This window comes from Streptopelia decaocto, assembly GCF_964273445.1.
Source record: "Streptopelia decaocto genome assembly, chromosome: 18".
NCBI classification, from domain to species: Eukaryota; Metazoa; Chordata; class Aves; order Columbiformes; family Columbidae; genus Streptopelia; species Streptopelia decaocto.
The window spans coordinates 7,419,120-7,442,945 of NC_138673.1; the positions used below are offsets into that span (position 1 = coordinate 7,419,120).

Here is a 23,826-nt window from a genome sequence, read left to right on the forward strand (position 1 = left end):
CATATCTGTTTATTCTACTGGAGGTAATTTAGATTTGTCGGTCTGTCCAAAGCTTCATATTCAATAGTGAAGTTATCATTTCCAAGCTATAACTAGGTAAGTAGGATATCTGATAGTGGTTAGAGGTTTTTTTTATTACATTTTTAACACTTTTCATTTTGTTTTATAGTGAATTTGTCACTTTAATGTTAAAAAAAGATTTTGAGATTGGTGTTTCTCTAATATTTCATTCAGCAGACTTAGTAATGAGACAAAATGTGAGTAAAATTAAATGCCAAGCCTGCCAGTTTACAGAGACTTGAAACGGGATGCGTTTTGTGTGTCAGCTAATTGAGTAGCTAAGCATTTAATCCAAGTGTGTTTGGTTTTGCTGGTCTGTCTAAACAAATGCAGCGTGCTTTGGCATGGAATGGAAGAGTATTTAGCAGTGGGCTGAGGTTCCAGACACTAAAGGAAATCCTCTGCTTTTTGTCCAAGAGGCCTTGTTGGTGTAAGTAAACTGGACTAGATATTCTGCTTTTTATTGGGATTGAGCCTTATCTTTGCTCTTCCCATGCGAGAGAAGCACAAGAGACATCTACAGATGGATTATGAATATTAAATTTATTACAATAACAGTTTACAGTACAAGGCACATACTGATGACTTACAATCAGCTTGCAACACTTGTAACTAAACAGCCGCATAAATTAATACATGTGCATCGTGTACAAGTTGGAGGGAATACTTAGTTCTGTACAGCTAAAACTCTATAGTTTAACTTCTCTTTGCCTGAAAGGCAAACATGGTCCTAATTTACCAGTTTCATAAAGTCCTGTTCACTGTTCAGAATACAGGGTGGGATACACTGGTGTGACAGGTAAGTGGAAGGTCAGCTGAAGAGGAGGGATTCGTTTGCCTCAAAACACTTAATTGCAGTGCAGCCCATTTGGTATCAATATAACCAGTTTTTGTACAAAACCAGTGTTTAATGTCTGGCTACCTGACAGATACTGGTTACTCTAAATATTTTCAGAGAGATATGTAAAAGGAAGAAAAAAGAATGATAAAAACAAATGACATTAATTTCTCAATATTTCAACCACTCGGCTAAACAGAGATACTAAAAAAGGAACTTGTAATAACAAGATTTAGAAAACTTCAAACCAGTCTGCCATATAACAAAGGAAAAAAAGGGAGAGAGGAACTAAACTGCCTTGTTAGTTCAGCTTTTAAAGATAAAATACATCCACGTTTTTGCTCTATGTGTTCAGGAAAAGCCTTTTAAATCCACTTCTGGAGGGCTTCCTTGTCCCCTGTTCTTGTAAAGACTTGATTATCCTACCAAAAAGAGAGCAAAGACCTAACATCACAAATGATCTTTTGGGCTGTCCATTTCTAAAAGTATTTTTCTTGTGACTTTGCATGTCTACATTACTTTTGTATCTTTAAATAATTTTAGGAACTTGGCAGCTGCGGTTACAGTTGGAGAGCATGTGTATGCGTATAACACAGAGAGGTGAGTACGTGCATGGACGTTCATTTGCATATAAGTGCCTCAAGGTATCATATAAACACTTCTGATGAGGGTCAGTCCTACTGAGCTCTGTTCAACTTCTTGCTAAAAATAAGTTCCCCTCCTTTTCCTCTTTTTTTCCTGTTCAGGGTGAAAACCCAATGCCTTCACATTAGAATATGAGCTTATAAATTGTCAAAGTATGTTTGTCTACTTTGTTAAGTTCAGTTTTGGCAGCCAAAAGGATTATTCCGAACTTTAGCTTTCTACGAGGAAAGAATAGAAAGACTCGCAGGCTCCAGCAAATGTTAGGTGTGAAATTAAATAAAAACCAACCAAACCAACCAACAAAAAAGCAAAACGAAGCAAAGCAGAGAAGCAGATCTTCAGGATTCCGCTTTTTGGCGTCAGAACTCAAAAAAAAAATCATTGTTGGTCGGTAGTTTTTTTGGGTGTAAATGTAGGTCTGTCAGGACGACAATTTTGTGACTGTCTAGCAAAAAACAATTAATAGAAACTTACCATATACAAAATGCGGGAAATTAAAAGGAGGATAATGCTACCACGTGTGCGTGCTAATGTACGCAGAGCTGTATATCGCACTGCTCAGGATTGTTTCCTCTTCCTCTGCTCCACTACAAACCTGGGGACTGAAGAATTTACTATTTTTTTCCTAGCTTATAAACCCCTGTGTTACTTGAATGGCTATCAGGAATATTGTTGTATTTTTCAAAGTAGTTTAAGCAATTAGAACCTTAGAAGCGAATACGACATTGCCCGGCATGAACAATCACACGGAGGAGGCTACGGGAGCACTGCCACAGCCCAGGGATCCTACACCTAATCCTGCACCTAATCCTGCGCGTACTCATCCTGGAGCAGCTTACGCATCCGTGCAGCTTTCCAACAGCCCCAGTTTCCCCGCGTGGAGCAGTGGTGCTCTCATGGACACAGACACCCTCAGGAGTCCAGAATGGATGAGTTCTCAGTTCAGTCCGGTGAGAAGCGCACAGTAGATCTCATTGGATTGCTTGGATAAGTGTACTGGAGGCACCATGTCTCCAAACACCCGTGGTCAGTGCCGCAGCCTCCGCAAAAACCTTCTCTACTTGTTGTCTCAGCTGGAAATGTGATTCTTTAGGGAGGAGAGTACCGGGAAAGTGACATTTTGTGCTCCCCGCTCTCCCCCCAGCAAACAGGTGAGCTTACACCACATCCATGCGGATGTCTCCAAAAGGAATTTCTGTAGCTGTTTCTGGACTAATGCTTTTCAGAATACGCTGTTGGAAACAAATCAGTATTAGAAATCAGTTCATTTTAGAGATAATACATAATATGTCAGACAATTGGAAAGATTTTTTTTTTTAATATTACTCGAGTTTGAGTTACGCCTCTTGAGCTATGACACAAGGATATTTCAGGCTTCTGTTAGCACTGTGAAAATGTAAAGTGCTATAGAAGTGTGCAGCATTATTTTTATAATTATTTCTAATGTATCATTTGAATCAAGGTTGGACAGGTGTCGTACTAATGCTTTAGGACTTTACAGCTTACTTGGATACCCTGAACCAACCGATATTCTTTCCAAATTGGTATTTACTTGAAATCCCAAAAATATCATCACAGGTTACCACAGATTTATGGCAGAGAAATCTTAACTCAGTGTGAGGGAGAAAAAGAAGCTGGTTCCTACATTATACCCAAGGGAACCAATCTTTCACTGCTTCATTCGCATGATACTGTGCATTGTGTGATTTCTAGGAAAAGCCTCCAGTTCACCAGAGCTCAAAAAAGTTACTTATTTTAATATTTTATATTAATTTGTCAGTGGTCTCAGTAAGACGTGGGGAGATCTGTGAATGGCTCCGAATGGGCAGAAGGCAATTAGCTGTCTAGGAAGAAAACAGCAATAATCCTCAAATCCCGGGTCATCAGACCCTAGAAAAATATATATTAAATATTTATAGGAATCGCTTCTTTCCTAATAGTCAAAGAAAAGCCCCAGAGCATCGTGGATACCTCCTTCAGTGTTCCTGGAGTGCTGAGCAGCCGGTACACCATGTAGATGGGAATACAGATGACGGAAGAGGTTCCTATGCAATAACCCACTACTGTGGTCCAGTAGGGATAATCATAATCAAACAGCCGCAGCTCAGGAGGGTTGGACAGAAAGCTGCAGGTGACAAACTGAGAAAGAAAGAAAGAAAGAAAGAGGAAAGTATGAATACGTGGATTTTGATGGCGAAAATGTATTTGGGGCAACTCTGTGTCCCAGCGTAGCATTGAACTAAAAAAATGAGTAGGACTTAAGAGGGATTAAACATATGTCGACACTGAAAAAATCCTGAATGGCATTAGTATGGATTACAAAATCTACCAGCAGAATTTCCATACAGAAATAACATACGGCTTCTGGGCTTTCCTTAGTTTAGTTTCCACAGAAAATACAAATAGCTCTGCCTAGCAACCACATCACCAGAGCTGTATTCCTGTGTTTCCAATTCTGAATTATAGATTTATAAAGGTTGCAATTAACTGCTGTAAATTCTAAGTGAAATATTCTGAAGTTGTCAGTCAGCAGTTGCTGAGAGAGTATATTTAATTATCTTGGTGTTCCTCCCCAGACAGTATGTTTCATCGTCATCTTTTGTAGCTTCATTTTGCTAAGGTAAATATATACAACAAAACAAAGACACTTTGTTCAGCAGAGGGAAGGAGGGGAGTCATTCAGAACCCAATTCTACACTTGAGCTTTTAGAATTCTTAAGGATTACCATTATCCAATTAGCATTTTCTTGTGCCGGAAAGAAAAAGCCATAAAGCAAACTCACCAAAAGGAAGATGGGACTAATCGCTACCCAGCAAACCCGCCAGTACCAGCCGGGGGTGAAGCCCAGCATCTCCTTCACATCGCTGCAGAACTGGGTGATGCCTGTGGAGCCAAGCGGGACGAGAGGGGTGACCGCAGGTACAAGGTTTTCATAAGCAGACACACAGCGTCTCGCATGCACAGCAAATACATTCAGAATTCATCATGATAGACTCTTTTGTTCCTATTTTGTTCCTATTTTGTTCCTAATTCTTAATTATATTCAGTCCTTAATTATTCAGAATCATAGCTCTGGTTACTTTTAGATGCCACTATACTCCTATCAGGGAAAAAATAATAATAGTTATCACAAATTTGGTCATTGGTGAGTTAATGGAAAGGTTTTGTAAGCTTTTTCTGGAGACATCGGTGGTGTCTGCAGGAACAGCGGACACGCTACGCTGCAGACGCTCAGGGATTTTGGTTCGTGTTTGTCAGTGTGACAGCGGACGTACCGTAGAACCAGGACACAGCAACCGCTTCCAGGAACACCACGGTTAGCACAGCCGGACCAGTGGCGTATTCTTCAAACAGTTTCACCACAAACGCGCCTCCCTGGAAAGGAGATCATGTTATCAGTGAAGCGAAGATCCAGTGACGGAAATCCTGTAACGCCGTTGTTTATTTTTGCCTTCATCTGAGCATTCACAGATGGGCAGCTGGGTTGGTTCTGTCGCTTTGTGGCTGTTGCTGCCAGTGAAACCCTTGAGCTGCAGGTCTGCTCCCTCCCTCTGAGCATCTTTCACCAGCGGGGCTGCCGTGCAGAAAAGCTACAAGTGAATCTGCTGGCAGCTCCAGCTGGGTTTCAATGAACCAGTGAGATCTGGTGGGGGTTGAGGGGGTGGCTCTTTGCATCCCGTCTGTGGTGGCATCTTCTTTCTCCAACGTGAGTCATAGTTACTGAACGGGAAATAAATAAGGTGTTTCTTTGCTTTCTTCCCATTTGGGATCTAGAATCATGAAGGAGGAGAACTCTGTGTCTTGGAAAATAACTAAATCTTTTACAGCAAATGCTTTAAATGAGAAGGAAGTTGCGCATAAAAGAGCAAGTGGAGTGAAATGTGACAGGAAAGCAAAGTATTTTTTCCTTGTCCCTTACGATCATTACACTCATTAGTCAAAATGTTGTTGCTTGTGAAAACGAAATCCCACAAGCCCCACAGGGACTATTTGGTGTGACCGATCATTATTTCTGGCCTGATTTGATGAGGAAAATCCAGGAAATTCATTGCTAGAGATTGTTAGAGAACAGCAACAATTACAGCATTTTCTAGGAGTTAATTTTTTATATATATTTTTTAAAATTCAAAATATGTTTCAAACGTTGGGAAAGTTAAAATGACAATTCACATTATTTTTAAACATAGAGCGTCTGAGAACAAGTAAACCATGGACAAGGTGTGGAAGGTCACTTGCTGATTCAGCAGTTGGAGCGAGGGCTGCGTCGTTTATGATGTGCAGCACATTGGAGTTTTGCTGGATTGCAATAGGATCATTTTGCAACACATTTCTTAGTGAGAGCTGCTGTTCACATTCATATTCCAAATCTAGATTTCTCATGCATAAAGAAAATAGGCTGGAAATTTAATCTGAGTTCTTGAAACTCTCTTGAAAACAATACTGCCCTCTCCAAGGTGTCATTTGCAGGAGACTGCCAGTAAGGAAAGCTGAGGAATGGGTGAAATACTTACAAATGTCAGGGTGGCTAATGACCCCAAAAAGCAAACGATGATCAGAATAAGAACAAACAATTCCCTGCGCTTGCTCCAGACATGTGGGAATTCATCCAGCACTCCGGTGATCACTCCCTCCAGTCCTGCAAACTGAAAAACATGGACAAGTGACTGGAAAAATCGAGGCCAGTTTTACCCGCTTTAAAGTGTGTTTGAGTGCTTAAAGGAGCTTTAAAGCTTTGAACACTGGTGCTTTATTCTGCCTGTAGACTTGGTGTGACCATTGCTTAGACAGTCTTTGGAACTTTTAAACCTTTTGAGGTGGGGATTTAGTCTTCATGTGTCTGTGGGGAGCACCTGTGAGCCAGAGGAAGTTCTGTGCTACAAGTAGTAGTTCTGTATTGCAAGTAACAGTGGTAGGTGGCTCAGCAGAACCAAGACTGTGAAAGAGGCTGGAAGGAGCTGATTCTCAGTCTAAACACAGGGTCACACAGCAAGTTTTTTAGAACATCTCCTTTCTGCAGTGCTGTTAACCACCTCCAGTTCCCACCTTTCAAACCCAATTAGAGTGAAAAAAACCCAGAATTTAATAATTGATTTGTAAATTTACAAGTACAAGAGAGAAGGAGCCTGGAAGGCTGCGTTCCATCAGGTGTTTGTGAACCAAGTGCTTTGGTTGTGTTTCCAGGTCTGTTACGAATGGTCACAATACGACACTGAAAAATCATTTTAGGTCAAAATGGAGTCCTAGTTGCTGTCTTACAGAAGGCACATGGAGACACCAATCATGCTCTGAACCCTTTTGTGATGGTGCAATATTTGTAATTGTTTCTTCTGGTGTTTGCAGGGGTAAGTCCATACACTAAATATCCGCGGGGGCCGCTGTCTCGCCAACCGTCTACTCACTGTGCTGTCTAATCCCAGCGTGAGCAACATCAGGAAGAAGATGATGGCGAAGAAGGTGGAAGCGGGCATGTTTGCAATGGCCTCGGCGTACGTGATGAAGAGAAGGCTGGGTCCTGGTAGCAGAACAGAGAATTAGAGGTAACTTAGTGCAGACAGGCTGTTTCACTGCTCCATGTTGCCTTTAAGGGGGAAAGGTCTCCCCAGGCTGTTTTGCAGTGAGCAGTTACACCCATGCCCATGAAGCTGCATGCAATATGACTTCTATTTCTGGAATAATTTTTTTAGCTGTACCATATATTTATAACAGTGCCCTGAATTACGTACTAAATATTTTGCCTAAGTTGGGCTGCTCTCAATCCAGGAGATAATATACAGATATATTCTATTTTAGAAGCCGTGTGAGAGGTGTGCACAAAAAGCTGGCCTACCGGTATCTTTGGCGACCTCCGAAACATCTTCATTCCTCATCTCAGCCATGTATCCCAGCACAGTGAAAATGACAAACCCGGACACAAAACTGGTCATGCTGTTCACGGTGCTGGTAACCAGAGCATCTCTGCAACACAAGACCTAACTCATATCAGGGCTTCGGCATCTGCTGGAAAGGGTCATTTACTACCAGACGGAGTGAGTTATTGATCTGGAGACACCCCTACAAAAACTAGGGGAATATAATGAAAAGAACAAGCAGCAGATTTGAAATAAACTAGAATAGGCACAAGAGAGAATAAATGTTATAGATTGCAGGTTCTTTCAATAAGGACTTTTTTCTGTTACGCTTCTGTCTGATTTGTATGCACACAGGTCTGATAATTCAGTGCCCTTCAACAGTACCATGTCTCTTTTTCCTAAATATCCACAGTTACATTTTTTTAAACTCAAGTTTACTTATATAATAAGGAAGAACTCACTGGTAGCAGTTGTTATGGAATTTGTTGTAGCTGGCATAAGCCAACAGGACCCCAAAACCTGGACCAAGGGAGAAAAAAATCTGAGCTGCTGCATCCACCCAAACCTGGAAAATATTGGAGATCAAGAATAAAATGACACGAAACACATCAGATGAGTTTGGCATATTCAGAATATCACTTAGGCCTACAAAACCATGTTTTACTAGTCTGCCTATATCCTGGTCCTGGTCTAACAAACATTTTGTTTAGAGAGTATGTTGAAATGTGACTATTTACTGTAGATATGTCAGAGTTGTAAAACTCCACTATAATTCTAGTGCCTATGATGTGCTTATTGTATCTCTTCACACTGTTCTAAGTACTTGCAGTTTCATTTCTGACAGCACCTTTGATTAATTCATACTGATTCACTTGTAATCCATTTAACACAAGTTTTGCAATGTATAGAGAACATTCCATCCATGATTTTGCAGTGGGCTTGGCCCAAATTCCTCCCAACCGTGTGTGCTGTGGAGTAGTCCTGTGTTTGGCTGTGTGCCCTCCAGGCTAAATAGCGGATGATCGCTGCCCAGATTTTTCCTGGATTTAATGGAAATACATGACAGTGTGGATGCAGTTCTAGTCTTTGGCCTCAATCCAGCTTCGTTGTAGCCATGACAGATCCAAGTGTGACGATCCTGTTATGAAAAGCCTGTTGTACTCAAAAAGTGGCCACAGCCTGCACGAGCAGTGTTCGTAAAGTGCAGTATCTGAAGGTGGAAGTCTTCATTCATTTATCCTCTTTTGATTGAAACATGGAGTTCATTACAGCTTGTTTCTAATATTCTCTTCCATCGTGCGAGGCCACCCTGTATCAACCACAGACACAGCTCTGTCACCGTCCGGCATGCAGATTGCAATCTCCTGTCCTCACTTCAGATCCATCCAATACAATATCAATGCCCTTTATTGCTTTTTCAGAAGATGTGGCCTCTTATTGGAGATGCTATTTTATCAGAGACTGGTGTCTTTTCATTTCCTCTTTATTCAAAACTCTCCATATCAGCTGGGCAGCAGCAGACTTGCAAACATTAGAATTTTTAATCTTTGTATTTGTAGTATTTATTGCTTTGGGGTTTTTCCATCACTCTCCTCACCAGACATTTTCACAGGCAGCGTAATAAGCGCGGTCTTGAGGCTGATGGACGACTTGTCATCCAGAGTTCGAAGCTGTATACATACTGGAATGCCCGGGGTTGTTGGTTAGCTCAGTCTTGTCCTCATTCCTCCTTTCTTTTCAAGTCTTGGTAGCGTATGCAGGCCTAACTGATTTATTTCTTCTCCACATGCACTTGCAGGCATCACTGAGTCACGTTTCAGTTGGTGGCTGCAGAGCTGCCCAAGCTCGTCACAGGATGGAGATCTGACGTTTCAACTCTAATAACCCGTGCTATTTAAATATGGGCAACTGTGGACAGCGCTGGGCTGTGGAAAAGTCTGCCCAAGTGTGTAATGATCCCCTCACAGCCAAAAAAATACAGCTAAACCAGCTGTTAGTTCTTAGTAAGTTTAGTTTGTTCAGTATGACTGCCATAATAAGGGATTTTGGAGCAGTGTATCAGCAATTGTAGCTTCTCACTCAGTGTCAGGCAGTTCACCATTTTCCTGGCAAAAAAACCTGTTTGGTCACTCATTTTCTTTCTAATCCTATCACTAATTCTATTCAACCACTGTATGGAAACCCTACTGTTAGTTCAAGACAAATTGATGGACTTCAATCTTCTTCAAAAATATCTTTATAATTACGGAAAGAATAGCACAACCGTTTGAACAAAAATATGAAGTCAGGCTTGTAAGTCCATGCTAAGACATCTGTTTAATCACACCCTATGCTGAGAATAGACATTGAAGTATGTACATGCTGGCAGGCTAAAAGCAAATCTCTACCGTTTTATAAGGTTTTTTACCTCTGTGGCCAGGAGCTTCTGCCAGTCGGGTTTCAGGTAGTAGAGGACACCTCTCCAAGCCCCGGGCAAAGTTGCTCCTCTCACGAGCAGGATGAAGAGGATGATGTACGGGAACGTGGCAGTCACCCACACCACCTGCCGGGGGGAACAGGAACACAGCGTTTGCCGTGGGTAGAGATCTAACAGCTTATTGTAACTCGGAGCGCTTATAACATCTTCATGTGAACTTCTCAGAAGGTCTGTCAACAGTCACTTTGTACATCTATTCCTGTGCTTGCTTTCGGCAGGGTTCTTGCCCAGAGAACAGTGCCATTAACTTACTATTGTTATATATTACTCAGATAAGAGTAGCGGTCACTCTACGGCCTTCCCAAATACATGAGCCTAGAATCCCCATCATGAGAACAACCTGAGATAATTCTGTGTCAAGTTAATTGGCTCCTTTAGAACCGCTGCTAGACTACGCAGTACCAAGTGGGTTTGTCTTGCTTTTGCATTCACCTTGCCAGATGTTTTGACCCCTTTCCAGATGCTGAAGTATACAATGGTGAAGATTAACAATAAACAGAGGGTCAGTTGCCAGCTAATGCCCCCCAGGTCATCCAGCCCATTGGACCTGTGCACCTGTAGAACTTGGCGGCTGAAAGAGGAAAGAAAAACACAGTATAGATATTTTTTTTTAATAAATACTTATGTTAAATATACTTTGAACAGTCCCACAGTGCGGTCTGAGCACTACAAGTAGTCCTGAGTCTGTGATAAGTAGCCTTCAGAGTCATGTTATTTTTGATTTAGTTTTTAATTAAAAGCTTGATATTGATACACCAGTGATGATCAATGGTAAGTAATGAGAGCCGGTTGGGAACCTCTGATCTAAAATTCAGAGCACCCACCCATACACCCTAAGCTCACATATGCCTACAAGCATTTAGATATTTGAACACTTCAGAAAAGGGTATGATGAATAAAGAGCCCTGCTCCCCCTCCAAAGAAGAGCTCGCTACGTGTTCCACCATTCTCTCTGATATTCCTGTCCTCACTTACATGCACTTACGTATAAAATTCTTCAGCGGGAGAGATGGAGTGCAGGGACCAGCTGACGTTGTCCTTGCTGAAGTAGTTGGTGCAGTTGCCTGTGTTCCAAGCGTTTGTGCAGGTTGTCCATGGCAGCTCCGCCGTGAAGGACGATATGAGGTAGTAAAAGGCCCAAGCCATAATGGTGTTGTAGTAGGAGGCTACGTAAAGGTCTATTATACAGATGGCAAAGCCAATTCCTAGTAAGGCAGGAAATAATTATGTGAAGTGGGTGTAAGTTTTAGGCCAAAAAAAAAAAAGGAAGGAATTGGTTATCACATCAACTGCAATTAGTAACTAAGGCAGCTCTACAGGAGGTACACGTACCCTCTCAAGTGTTTACAACACTGGAATTTCTTGTGGCTTTGGAAACCCTCGGGCTCCAGTTCCAAAAAAGCATCCTTAATCAAGACACAATGTGCTTATATGGGTTTTTTTTCATCACTTCCTAAATTCCTGGAATTTAGAAGTAGGCATCTTGCACTCAGTAAATAAAAAGACAAGAGCAGAGCTATAACAGGGGGAGCAAGAGTGGACAAGCATATAGAACATGTCCTTCTCTGAAAAGAGTCTGGACAGACGAGGCTGAAGATGGGGAATAATTCCTATTAATATCTTTGCAATAGAAATACTAGATATTTATTCTTGTTTTAATTCTGGTTTTAATTTTGCATTGGATTAACTTAATGAATTACATTTTTTTGTTTATTTTTTTGGTATTCTCAGGCTTGGGTCAGGGCAAGAGGACAGGCCTCTACCTCATCAATCTGAGAGCTGCACATCCTATGTGTTCATGAGAGTACACACACGCCTCTGCAGATGAACGTAAAGTTCTATGAAAGCTTTCTCTGTAAAGCCAAAATCTTGTATAGAACAAGACTTGCTTTGTTCTATGAACTTTTTGGATTTTTGTTTGAGAAACGTCACCATTATAGGAAAATCTTCCAGTTATTCAGAAAGTTCCTAGTAATTTTCCATTTCCTTTCTTTACCTTTGAATATAGGACATATTTTCCTCCAGATTGAAATACACCCATTCCTGTGGTACTGTCCTAGCGCTAGTTCCATATAGAAGAGAGGAATCCCTCCAAAGATGGCCATGATTGCGTATGGAATGAGGAATGCTCCTGCAAGAAAGCAAGCAGACAATTATAACTCCTCATAGGACTTCTCTTCCAACAGTACCAAGACTCCACAAATAACGGTTCCCTTTATCCCACGAGGAAAATGTGCATCCCCCCAACCAGTGTGCCACACCAAATTACCATGGGCTTTCTCCTAAGAGTAACTACTCAGCAGTGTGAATAATAAGCGACACTCAGGCCAGAATTCTCCATTTGTGTAACAGGGATATGTAGGATTCTCTAAGGCTGTAACGCCTCCAATGGGTACAATTGTGAGGTGGGCTACAGATAATGAATTAATTCAGTAAAATGCATTGGTTACATCCGTAATTTCCAAGATCTCCTTGATCAGATGTATATGTTGGCTGAAATGTCAGTGAGTAGCAGACTTAGTGTAATGAGCTTTTTGATGTGTTGGTTTATCTGGTTTTAAATACTCCTTGGGACAGGCTGCTTGCAAAGTAATTTCTACTTTGCCGTTTGTTAGACATGAAATTAAAATAAGCCCCTAAACTCATCAACCTGTAAGCAAGGAGGTTCAGCAATAAGGAGCAGAATACAGAACTAGTCACTGACCTCCTCCGTTTTGGTAGCAGATATAAGGAAACCTCCACACGTTCCCCAGATCCACCGCGTACCCGATGACGGAGAGCAGAAAGTCTATTTTTTTACTCCAGGTCTCCCTGTCTTCCAGCTCCATGAGCTGCTGCGGCCCCTCCGCCCCGCAGGCGGTGGAGCTGGAGGTGGTGGTGGCCGCCGGCGCCGGGCACTGGGCACCTTCCGCCTCCCCCGTCCCATTGCAGGGAACGGGGCTCTGAACCCCCGAATAACCATTGGAGATCTGAGTTGCCTCCCCTTTATCTCCCTGGCTGGGATGGACTTTATTGCCATCCTCCACCAGCCGTAGGGCAGATTTAGGGTTCCTGACCAGAAGTCCGTTTTCTTTACAATCTTCTCCTTCGTTACAGTCTGAGACGTCTTTCTTGGAAGTTAGCGGCTCGGTCTCATTGCTTGTTGCCTTTTTTTCCATCTTTTTTTCAGAGATTTGTTCTGATCACTTGCAGACAGACGGCAGCACAGGGTCCCCTTCTGGCTTGTCTTCCCACGCTTTTATTCCCAGCACTTTTAGAATTCCTCTTCCATATTTAAATCCATCAGACTGAAGACACAAACACCATCTAAGGAATGAAAAATAGTTAAAAATCCATTACAGGGCTTACTGATGGTAACTTTCAAGTCACAACTGACTGATTCTGTGATCAAAATGCTCTTGGAAGTAATTAACCATCATAACAATGCAATGTGAGTCGTTTAGCAGGTAATCCATTCAGGGTTTTGTACGGAGAAGGGGAGGAAGCAGTCGGCCTGTTCTACATCAGGAGGCTGTGTACCTGCCTTAGAACCACTCGGGCACACTCACTGAACTTTGTGCACTGTTGGACAACTCGGGGCGGTCACGGTGCCGCTCTCTTCTGGTAATTCGCTCTCCTTTGGACACTGGTTTCACACCCAGGGAGGTCGTGGAACTCCCAGTTTGTAAAAATAAGGGTGGAGTTTAGCGTGACTTCTATTTTCATTTTCATAAGTTCATCCTGTGACTTCTACTCGCAATATCTACATTCACCCAGTATGAAGGGAAAATAATTGATTAAACAAATACGAGGTAGCAATTGATCTACAAATTACATTTCGTTATCAGAAATCCCGCGGTCTCTGCTGTGTTTAGCAGCAGACCTAGAAGGCTTAAACAAAAGCTTAGAAAAGTATTTAAATCTCAGTGGTTTTGCATCAATTAACTCTCGAGGCTCAGCCAACATTAATGATTCAGGAATAGCAGCGGGTGCTGCTGTCCAGTGCCAGCAAACAAACAGGCACTGGGAGAGTCCCTTCCTCAGGGCTACAAGAGTAATCCAGGGGAAATAAACCATTCAGAACTGGGAAGAAAAGAAAAAAGAGTATAAAGCGACGACTTTTTCCTTCAGGACAAAAAAAAAAAGGAAAAAAATGGTGATTCCGTGGGTCGTGTTTTGTTTTCTGCTCGTTTGTTCAGGCGATGGAAATGCCCTTACTTAACAAAACCCTGTAATAGGAGCTGATCGTCTGTGCTGTAAATTCCCCGGGGTTAGTAACCTTGCTTTATACCTAGCAAAATGTTACACAATATACAAGATGCCACCGCAGATTAAATTATTATAATTACATTGGATTTTTTATTCCCAAAGCGTTTTACCACAGTAAATATCATTGGCACATCCTAGCAGGATTATTTCACTTTTAACTGTTGGAAAAAAAAACTAAAGCAGAGAGGGGATATTATTTGCTCATTACTAGAATTTGCTCATTGCCAGAGCTATTAAGACTCGAGTTTTTCCCAGCTTTCAGCCTTGTGCAAACACTGTTAAACCTCTTCCGAAACATTTCTCAGCGCGCACAGGAGGAGAAGGAAAGTTATTGAGCTGCAGAGCAAACAGGAGGATGTTCTGGAGATAAACGTCGCTTCAAGGTGTTTATAACTTTCAGAAACCTCTAGTTTTTCTGTTGTTACCCAGATAATGTTATTTTCACCATATATCGGGAATTGCCTCATTAATAATGAATTCTTACAAGAGCAGTACTTTGCTACCATTAGTTAATCATCCACAAAGACCAAAACATCTCCAAAACATCTTTCCTCTTTGAGAGGAAAATACTACATCAAAGAACAGGAGTTTGCTTTACCTGCAAGGCTATGAAAACTGAGTGTCTTTGGAGTCCAAAACCTTCCAAATGTTCCAAAAGAGTGTATGTAGATGAAAACAGTCTGGCAACGTGAAAATCCCAGGAGAGGCTGCAGCCTTGTATAGAGCACGTTAATACACGGCAGGAATATGGAAAAGTAACCTGACTCCTCCTGGACTTTACACCTCTCACTCATAAATGGGAAAACAGAAAGTATGTTGATTTAACTGCATTATCTCTTGAGACTGGATTTTCCATACCTGAGACTTAAACTCTTATTGTATTTCTAAAACACTTTATTTCTGCACATTGATACTTCTAGGCACTTTCTTCACAGCGGTCATTGAATATACTGTTGATTTCCTGGAGCTGCGACAATCAAGATAGTTGTCCTATCCCGATCTAAGCTGCTCCCGGTCTTCTGCAGACCAGAGGAAAGAAACATCGCATCATTTGAGATATTTTTTGTAGAATTTTCGTTACTTTGAGCATCAAATACGCAAAATGACTTGTGAGCTTTCAGGGGCTTCAACTGGAATTCAAACTGTTCCTTTCTGAAGGAGAACTACAGCTCGACAGCTACCCTGGGAAGTCTCCAGTGCCAGACTCTACAGCTACGCCGTGGTGTTCCCGGCGACACAGTTGGCACAGGAAACCAGAACAGTTACAGGATCAGAAGATTTCATCGCGCTGTAAAAATCTGGCAGAATGTACTTTTTCTCTCCTCATTACAATTCAAGAAAAGAAAACTACCTGAAGTAATTGTAAGCACCACAAGCAGCTGCAGAACTAGAGCTCGTGGGGTTGAGAAATAAGATTTCCAGGGGAAAAATTAGGCTATTAGTGAAGGATTTTGCCCACATCAGCCTCCACCTCACCTCTCTGCACCCATCTCTCAGTTGTTACATGATGGTAGTGAATTATGTAAGAAATGGCAGTTTATTACCTATTTTCAATCTGAGCCGTTGCAATGTTTGCTCCTATATAATTACACATTGGCTTCTTATCACCGACGTAATTAGCTACAGAAGAAAAAATAAAATCGGTGCCGTCGTGTCATTTTGATGTGTAGATGTGACTTTGCTCCATCGAGGGGCCCTACGCGTCTGCCCGTTTTCCCTCTCCGGTAGCTCTGAGCAGAGGCGACTGAGGACGCTTTCCATCCCCATTGTGCTGCCCGGGAACACGGAAGGTTCGGTGCTGTTGGGTGACCCTGGGTAACAACCAGCACGTCCTCCACAACCGTTCCCTGCTCTGTTGAAAACACCAGGACGGATAATTCAAGATGTGTTTCTGTGACCTTGGCTGAAGTCACCAAAGCAGGTCAGGTAACCCAAATATTAATTTAATTATAGTTTTTGTTACTCTCACACAGAGCTAAACTTGAACCAGCACTGGAGATGTAAATGTCACAGAATCACAGAATGTCAGGGACTGGAAGGGACCTGGAAAGCTCACCCAGTGCAATCCCCCCATGGAGCAGGAACACCCAGATGAGGTTACACAGGAAGGTGTCCAGGCGGGTTGGAATGTCTGCAGAGAAGGAGACTCCACAACCCCCCTGGGCAGCCTGGGCCAGTGTCTGTCACCCTCACTGAGAAGAAGTTTTTTTCTCAAATTTAAGTGGAACCTCTTGTGTTCCAGTTTGAACCCATTACCCCTTGTCCTATCATTGGTTGTCACCGAGAAGAGCCTGGCTCCATCCTCCTGACACTCACCCTTTAGATATCTGTGAACATGAATGAGGTCACCCCTCAGTGTCCTCTTGTCCAGCTCCAGAGCCCCAGCTCCCTCAGCCTTTCCTCACACGGGAGATGCTCCACTCCCTCCAGCATCTTTGTTGCCCTGCGCTGGACTCTCTCCAGCAGTTCCCTGTCCTGCTGGAACTGAGGGGCCATGTCCCTTGATGCACAAAACTGCCTCCTCTGTATCTGTTTATCAATCCTCAAGGACCATCACTGTCCTGGGTCCAGTTCCTTCTAACCCTTCATGGATCACCACCCTGGTTATTTCTTGAGGCACACAGTGAGCTCTCATGGCACTGTGGGAATCCCTTTCCTTTAGTGCTCTGCCACGCGGTCAACCAAATCTTTCCAGCACTGTAAAAATTATACTCCTGTTCTCTATATTCTTTTAAAGGACAAAATTGACTTTTATCTAGGAGATTAAAACAAGCTGAGGTGCAGCAAATAGATACTTCAAGGGAGACACGTCTTAATGCTTTAAGTGACCAGGAGGATATTTTGAGGGGAGGCAGCACTGACTTCCCGAATTCCTCAGCACAAGACTTGTCCAGCGTCACTGCATGACTGCAGAAGTCATTACTTGTCTCCAAATCAAATACATTTTAACTCGCGCAGTGGCAAAATGTGTATATTTGCGTATATTTCCCTTCATACTACTTAGTTTTACACAGCGGTGCTTGCTGGAGCGGCCGCCGCTGCTCACAGCTGCATTCCTGTGGCTCCCAGCGCTCCCGGTTACACGCCAGCGCTTGCAAAGACAAAGCACTTTGGACTCGAACACAAAGCGCCAGCCTGCGCTGCTGGCAAACAGAACCAAACGTTAACATTTCTGTTAACTTGGCCTAAATCTCACTTTTATCACAAAGCATTTAAGGTTGTTAAAATCATGTAGCAGCTTGACACGGCATATTACACCTTGCAATAAAGGCGCAGTTCACACAGGCAGTTGTATGTACATGGAAAGAGTCCAAGGAAATTACTTTTATCTAGAAAATAAAGAAGTTTCTATGACAAGATAGAAATCATGTATCCCACCCAGGAAAAGGCTGTGCTCTTTATCTGTAGGTACTATTGTCACCTCTGAGCCACAGCACCAACCGTGACCCTGCAACAGCCAAGAACCTGCGTGTTTCCAGGTACTGGACTCTGATAAATCCAGCAGTAAACACTTCTGATCTTCAGCCCCAGTCTGTCTTTGGGCAGGAGGGGGGGAACACGACCTGGATGACAGAGAACCTTGTGAAGTTTATTCCACACCCTTGCGTGCTATAGCGAGGGCCTGTTGTTCTGCATTTGTAGCGTGAAAGAGTAAAAGAGGCTTCATATTTCTCCTCTGATCTTTTGCACAGGCAAACCTTTAATCAAAATTATTACAGGACAGTTCAGATGCTCCCATACTGCGGGGAGCTGTTAGGAGATAAGAATTTCTACCAGTTAGATCTTGCACTAGGTTATGATTAATTTTACCTGCTGTTTGTCATAGATGAGTCACGTTTAGAGTTCATAATGCAAAAAAATTAATGCCTTTTGCTTTCGAATGTGTTCATGTACACTGATTTCATTGAAAAATGAGTACCTTGAATATCCTTTTCTATTAGCTTGTTTCCATTAGATCGTATTTCAGATCTCAAAACCTGATATATTCGCAAATACAGAGTAGGTTGATACAGCGTCCCAGCTTTGGTAGAGCTGCTGGTAACCACAGCTCAGAGGTACTGGGTGCAGAGCAGATACAAGGGGATTTCTAGACCACCCCTCAACAACTGAAAAATGATTTCTTCAAGGTTTGTTTTCAGCTATGCTTCTCTAGCCTGGTTTTAGAAAATCAAAATGGACTTTGCATAAAGAGTGATCAAAACCCACTGAAATTAATGGGTACAGTGAATTATTTCTGCACATAGCAGGTCTGATCCCAGTGCCAGTGATTTTATATGTAACTGGACTGGGTGCTTCTGCACATCACTGTAATATGTGAGTAGTTTATAAGAAAACGTGCACTATAGATGGCAAACCAGGTCCTGTAGATGAATATTTGAAGTTCTCCAGGGCTCGCTAACATTCTTACTAAACCAGAGCAGAACTGTGCTCAACAAGGAGCCCCAATGAGACAATGACCCTTCTGGGAGAATAAAGGTGACTTGCCCAAGGGAGAAGGGCAGAAGTCGGGAGCTCTCCCCAGTTAACCCCTGTGTTCCCAGACAAGGAAAACAGAGGTCAGGCGTGAGAACGGGGCTTCTAAAAGTGATAGTATCGGGGGATGTAAACCTGTACTGTGAGGTTTATGTCATAATCTTGTCCATGTTTCAGTCTGAAATTAACAAGTCAGCAGGAGGGATTTTACCTTTAAGATCTGTTGAGAAGACAGATGCTGTATTGTATTGGGAACGCTGCCAAAGGGACGTCAGTCACTTAAAGAACAGAGCGGAGAGAAAATGCATCTGTATGGCTCGAGAGTGCCCATATGTAGTGCAAGGAAACAGATAAGCTTAAAGGGAATGATACTCCTTTTGTATTCTTCCTCAAATTATATATATAAACTTGGAGGAAGAGTCGTAACACAGGAATATGACCACACAGAGCACTTTTCCTTAATGTCTCTCTGCACAGGCAAATTAATGGGCACAGAAGACCTGTTTGCAGACACCAGTCATATGTGCCAACGTGCATATACTTGTGTTTGTGATGTTTTCATCTAAAGACAGTAAAGAAAGTCACTGCTGTTTCCTGAAGATGTTTCTTTGAAGGAGACTTAGTGGCTACCTCCAAATTCCAGCCCAATTCAGGCTCCAAGCTCTATGTAAGTTCTTGCTGAAACACTTATCCCATAGATAGGGATATCCCATAGGGCTTCCTGGTGCTGTATACATTCTATAAGATACAGATTGCCAGATCAACAGGGCTGCAAATACGCAGTTTTGGAAAAGAGGGAAAACATTAGAATGAGAAAGGACACCAGGCTATACATTGAATATTTCCTTAGGCTCTTAACACTGCTCATAATGAAAACTTGGTGGTTTATATTTCCATGGAGAAAAGCAGGAAAGAGCTTAAATACACTGCACATTTCCACGTGTGGGAATAATTTAAGGGTTTTACTAAATTCTAGTTTTGGGGCAGTTTTTCTTAATTTATATAAGTGTTTGAAACTCATCACACCCTGTCCAAGTAGAAAACGGACCCACAAGAGTCATTTGCTATGTGCCAAGCTTAACAAAGTACTGTCCAAGAAAATTGTGTTCAGTTCACTCATCCAAAGCACCAGAAGACGAAGCCCAAGTGTGTGAGACCTTCCCTGGGAAAATGCCTGACAGCCAATAACCCACATTAAAACTCGACAAGGTTTCCAAGAATCCAGACCCATTAACTGCATGGTCCTTCCCCCCAGGCTTTCTTAACACATCAAAACATGTTTTCCATGACTATTTATATGTTCAGTTACATTGCATTCCTCACTTACGTTTCCATATTACTTAGCAAACCAGCCCAGCAAGCCGGTTGGTTTCGGCAGTAAACATGATTGACTATAAATATACACTCTTCACATTTATTACTTACAATAAAACTGTCCCATTGAGTCAGATAATTTACTGTGCTGGAACAGTTTACCTTTTAAAATAGAACTTCCTATGGTTAATAAAGCTTACTTTACCCTTTTAAAATAAATAACAGTTTGCATTGATTTTTCTTGCTTCAAATTCTGCTTATTTCACCTTATAGTTTAATGGGTTTTTTTTGTAATTTTAAAATAAACTGAACATTCATACTGCAACGATGTGAACTGCCAAAACTCTTATTTCCAATTGTCATAACATGTTCTGCTACAGGTATTTGATTCACAACATTCATAATTGCTGGGCAAGTGCCTGAACAAGATGCAGAGCATGTAACATCCACAAAGCAAGAACAAGCATCCAAAGTTTGAGAAATCAAAGCAAACTTTCACCAAAAAATCTATATATATTTTTCCCCTCGAAGCTTTCTTAGATGTACATTTTCCAGATGTTTCAGAAATTACTCCAAGACCTTAAAAGTTACTTTAAAATGAAACAAAATGGAGTATACATGTTTTAGACTGTCATTAGTATTTCAGATTTTATAAGCCAAGCTGAAAGAGGCAACAAGTAGAAGTTAATGAAGCGCCAGTTTCAGAAGGTCGGCTCTGAAAACAGCCCTCGAGGAGTCTAAATGCCATAAAATAGTTTAGATAGCAACACATTAAAACCAAAATTATAAAGTACCTGTGTAGCGGATGGGTCGGAAGCGCTTTCCTTGGAGTTATCCAAGCTCGAGTAACCTTCACCCACATTGACTCGGGAGTCTCGGGAACTCAGCCCCTCGGCGAGGTTTTTGTACCCCAATCCCCTCACATGGTCTGATTTCCAGATAATCTGCTGCCAAAGAGCTCTTTAAGAATTTTTGCGTCACTTTAGTCAAATAAACTTGATGTTTCACCGGGGCTGCAGCTCAGTTTTCCTCCTAGAGGTGGGTGCCCACATCTGCCTGCTCTGCTGGCTTCAGGAGAGCAGGATCCAACGCAGGCAGAGGCAGAAGGAGGGAAGCGCTCCTGCCCGGGGGCAGTTTTCCCGGCTGTTGTTCCAGCTATAAATAACAGGAGGAGGATGATGATGGAGCCAAACGGAAGTTTTGAGGCAGTCAGTAAATTATAAGTTTGCAGGTGGGTCTGCAGATTACAGAAAGATAGGAAGGACTGGGGTGTTGTCACAATAAAAGGGCTTGGAAGGATTCATTTCTATTGCTGAGCGCTTGCATTATTTTAATAAAGATTTGGTTTTGTTTTAAAGCGTTAAGCACAAATTCCTTTAAGAGCGTTTTGCTGCTGCGGTAGAAGCTCAGCAAGTAATTTCCTTTCTCCCTATCGCTCCTCAAAATATCTCACTCAACCTCTGACACGGGCTTTTTGCTCCGGGTTCTTTCACCCGGGGTTTATTCATCCCTAGACTTTACAATTTGTTTATGAAAAGTCATAAATCACAGGTCAAAATCGTGCCATAGTTTAGGTGGCGGGTTTGGGGGGTGAAAAGCAGAATGGGGACAAGTAAGAACAGCTGATTGTTAGAGAAACAGCAGCTTTGCTGTTCAGTGGTTGCCGGTTTTCAGAGACTTATTCCAAACAATTGGAAAGGAAAACTCCGCAAACCGAAAAGCGCAGGGGTATAACAGCACTCGGCTGTTTCTGCCTCGGTGGCAGCAGCACAGCGTTCGCACCATCTCAAGGGCAGCTCGGGTATTGCAATTACAGGCATTAAGGAGATGTGTATTCAGGTTTTGCTTTCCCGAAACTCTTGTGGGCAATGTATTTAAAAGGTTTTGTCAAATTAAGCTCGTTGCCTTCCGTTGCTTTACAGATCCATTGTTGTTTTAGTGAAAATAGCAATATCTAACTCATCTTTCTGCTGTGCTGAATCCCCCTCCTGGACTTTTCCTTCCAAAATAAACAGCTTTGGTGGTGTTAAGCTCTGCTTAGCTGCAGGCAGGAAAAACCCCACAAAGCTGGTCTCCTTGCATATTAAAATAAATCACAACCTTCCCGTTTTGACCCACTCTGAAGGGTTTGCAAAGACAGAGCCCGTTGTGCCCCACTCGCTGAACCTTCACAATGATCAAAGTGCAATATTTTAATGCCCGAGTGTCCATCTGTGGATTAGACGTCGTGCTTTGGAAATCAGGGTTTTTCTCTCTTGGAGGGCAGGGGGCACAGGGAAAGGTTTCCCGCTCACCGCTGCTGGACGCTGGGATGGGTTTTTCAAACTCACTTTTTCTACCCTCTTACAAGAAATCAATTCTATTTTGCACTTTGGGTCCCTCCGCTCTTTACGTAATTATACGTTTGGTTTGGTGTTTTTTCCTTTGAGGTTTTGCTCCATCTTAGTCTTTGCTTAGGGTGGGTTCCTTTAACAAGTTCTGGAGCACTATCGCACACCATTCATCTCGGTCAACACTCGCAGTTCAATTCCATTCATCTGCTCACATCAGTGGCACCTGATGTCAGTATTCAGTTGTTTTTGTAGGGCATACAAAGCTGTAATGTGAAAACTAGCATATGAAGAACACAAAACCAGCTTTCATGACTTATCCTGGCCTTCTTGTTCAGTCGATACTCTTTTCATTAATGTCTTCTGCAGCAGCATGGGGTTTGTTTTAATTTCTTGCCAAACAGTCTGGAGCCTTTGGAGCATAATATGAAAAACAGGCTTGAGATTTCACGCAGGCCACTCAGCTTTGTGACTCTTATTTACCCAACACGCAAAAAACTTTCAGGTCCTGTACCAAATCAGTTCAAAAATTTCATGAAATCTTCTGTGCATTAGCAGGTAGAATCCTAATAATATAGGGAAACTATAAAAAGAAACAGGAGGAAGAAACTGGACTTTACACAACTTCCAGCACTTCCATAGATCTCCACAGACAAAGCAGCGGTCGATCCCAGTTACCGGTGCCAGCACAAGAATGGGAAGAAGCATCCATCAAATTACCTAATAACAGTAGTTCACAGAATCCCAGAGTGTCAGGGGTTGGAAGGGCCCTCGAAAGCTCATCCAGTGCAATCCCCCCATGGAGCAGGAACACCCAGATGAGGTTACACAGGAAGGTGTCCAGGCGGGTTGGAATGTCTGCACAGAAGGAGACTCCACAACCCCCCTGGGCAGCCTGGGCCAGGCTCTGCCACCCTCACTGAGAAGAAGTTTCTTCTCATATTTAAGTGGAAACTTTTGTGTTCCAGTTTGAACCCATTACCCCTTGTCCTGTCATTGGTTGTCAGCGAGAAGAGCCTGGCTCCATCCTCCTGACACTCACCCTTTAGATATCTGTAAACATGAATGAGGTCACCCCTCAGTCTCCTCTTGTCCAGCTCCAGAGCCCCAGCTCCCTCAGCCTTTCCTCACACGGGAGATGCTCCACTCCCTTCAGCATCTTTGTTGCCCTGCGCTGGACTCTCTCCAGCAGTTCCCTGTCCTGCTGGAACTGAGGGGCCACAGCTGGACACAACATTCCAGGTGTGGTACCAGCTGTACTAAGAAAAGACTAGTAATAATTCTGCAAGCATGTCTGATTCACTGCCAGTAAGAGGATAGGAACAATCTTCCAAATAACACAAATCCTAAAATATTTATTTGTCCCCATCTTTTGCTTAGTTAGGAACCAGACTACATTTAGAAGTTATTACGATTGGCTTTGGGATGAAAGAAATTCCGATTGTCCTTCCCTGCTATTCTCTGACTGTGCTGGGATCTCCATCGGGAGCTGGATGGGGCTTGGGGAGGTTTTGCTGTTTCCACTACAACTGTTTGAGAAAGCACTTGGGTGGAGAAATCCAGTTCTGAAAGCCTACAAATGCCACCACACA

At 42.5% G+C, this 23,826-nt stretch overlaps 1 protein-coding gene across 2 annotated transcripts; it reads right to left on the minus strand.

The window, feature by feature from the left end:
- Positions 1-584: 584 nt before the first annotated feature.
- On the minus strand, positions 585-20,964 carry SLC6A4 (solute carrier family 6 member 4). Of its 2 annotated transcripts, XM_082068717.1 has the most exons (15): positions 20,699-20,964; positions 12,574-13,175; positions 11,866-12,000; positions 10,855-11,074; positions 10,302-10,440; positions 9,801-9,935; positions 7,855-7,958; positions 7,372-7,499; positions 6,944-7,056; positions 6,056-6,187; positions 4,820-4,919; positions 4,327-4,427; positions 3,515-3,682; positions 2,705-2,775; positions 585-2,616 (listed from the first exon to the last, which is right to left on the minus strand). In XM_082068717.1, exons 2-15 carry the CDS (start codon positions 13,025-13,027, stop codon positions 2,613-2,615), a joined length of 2,004 nt encoding a protein of 667 aa, XP_081924843.1. In that variant the 5' UTR covers positions 13,028-13,175; positions 20,699-20,964; the 3' UTR covers positions 585-2,612. The 2 variants fall into 2 exon arrangements, with proteins under 2 accessions (XP_081924843.1, XP_081924842.1); XM_082068716.1 differs by having other exon boundaries at positions 585-2,775.
- Positions 20,965-23,826: the final 2,862 nt, after the last annotated feature.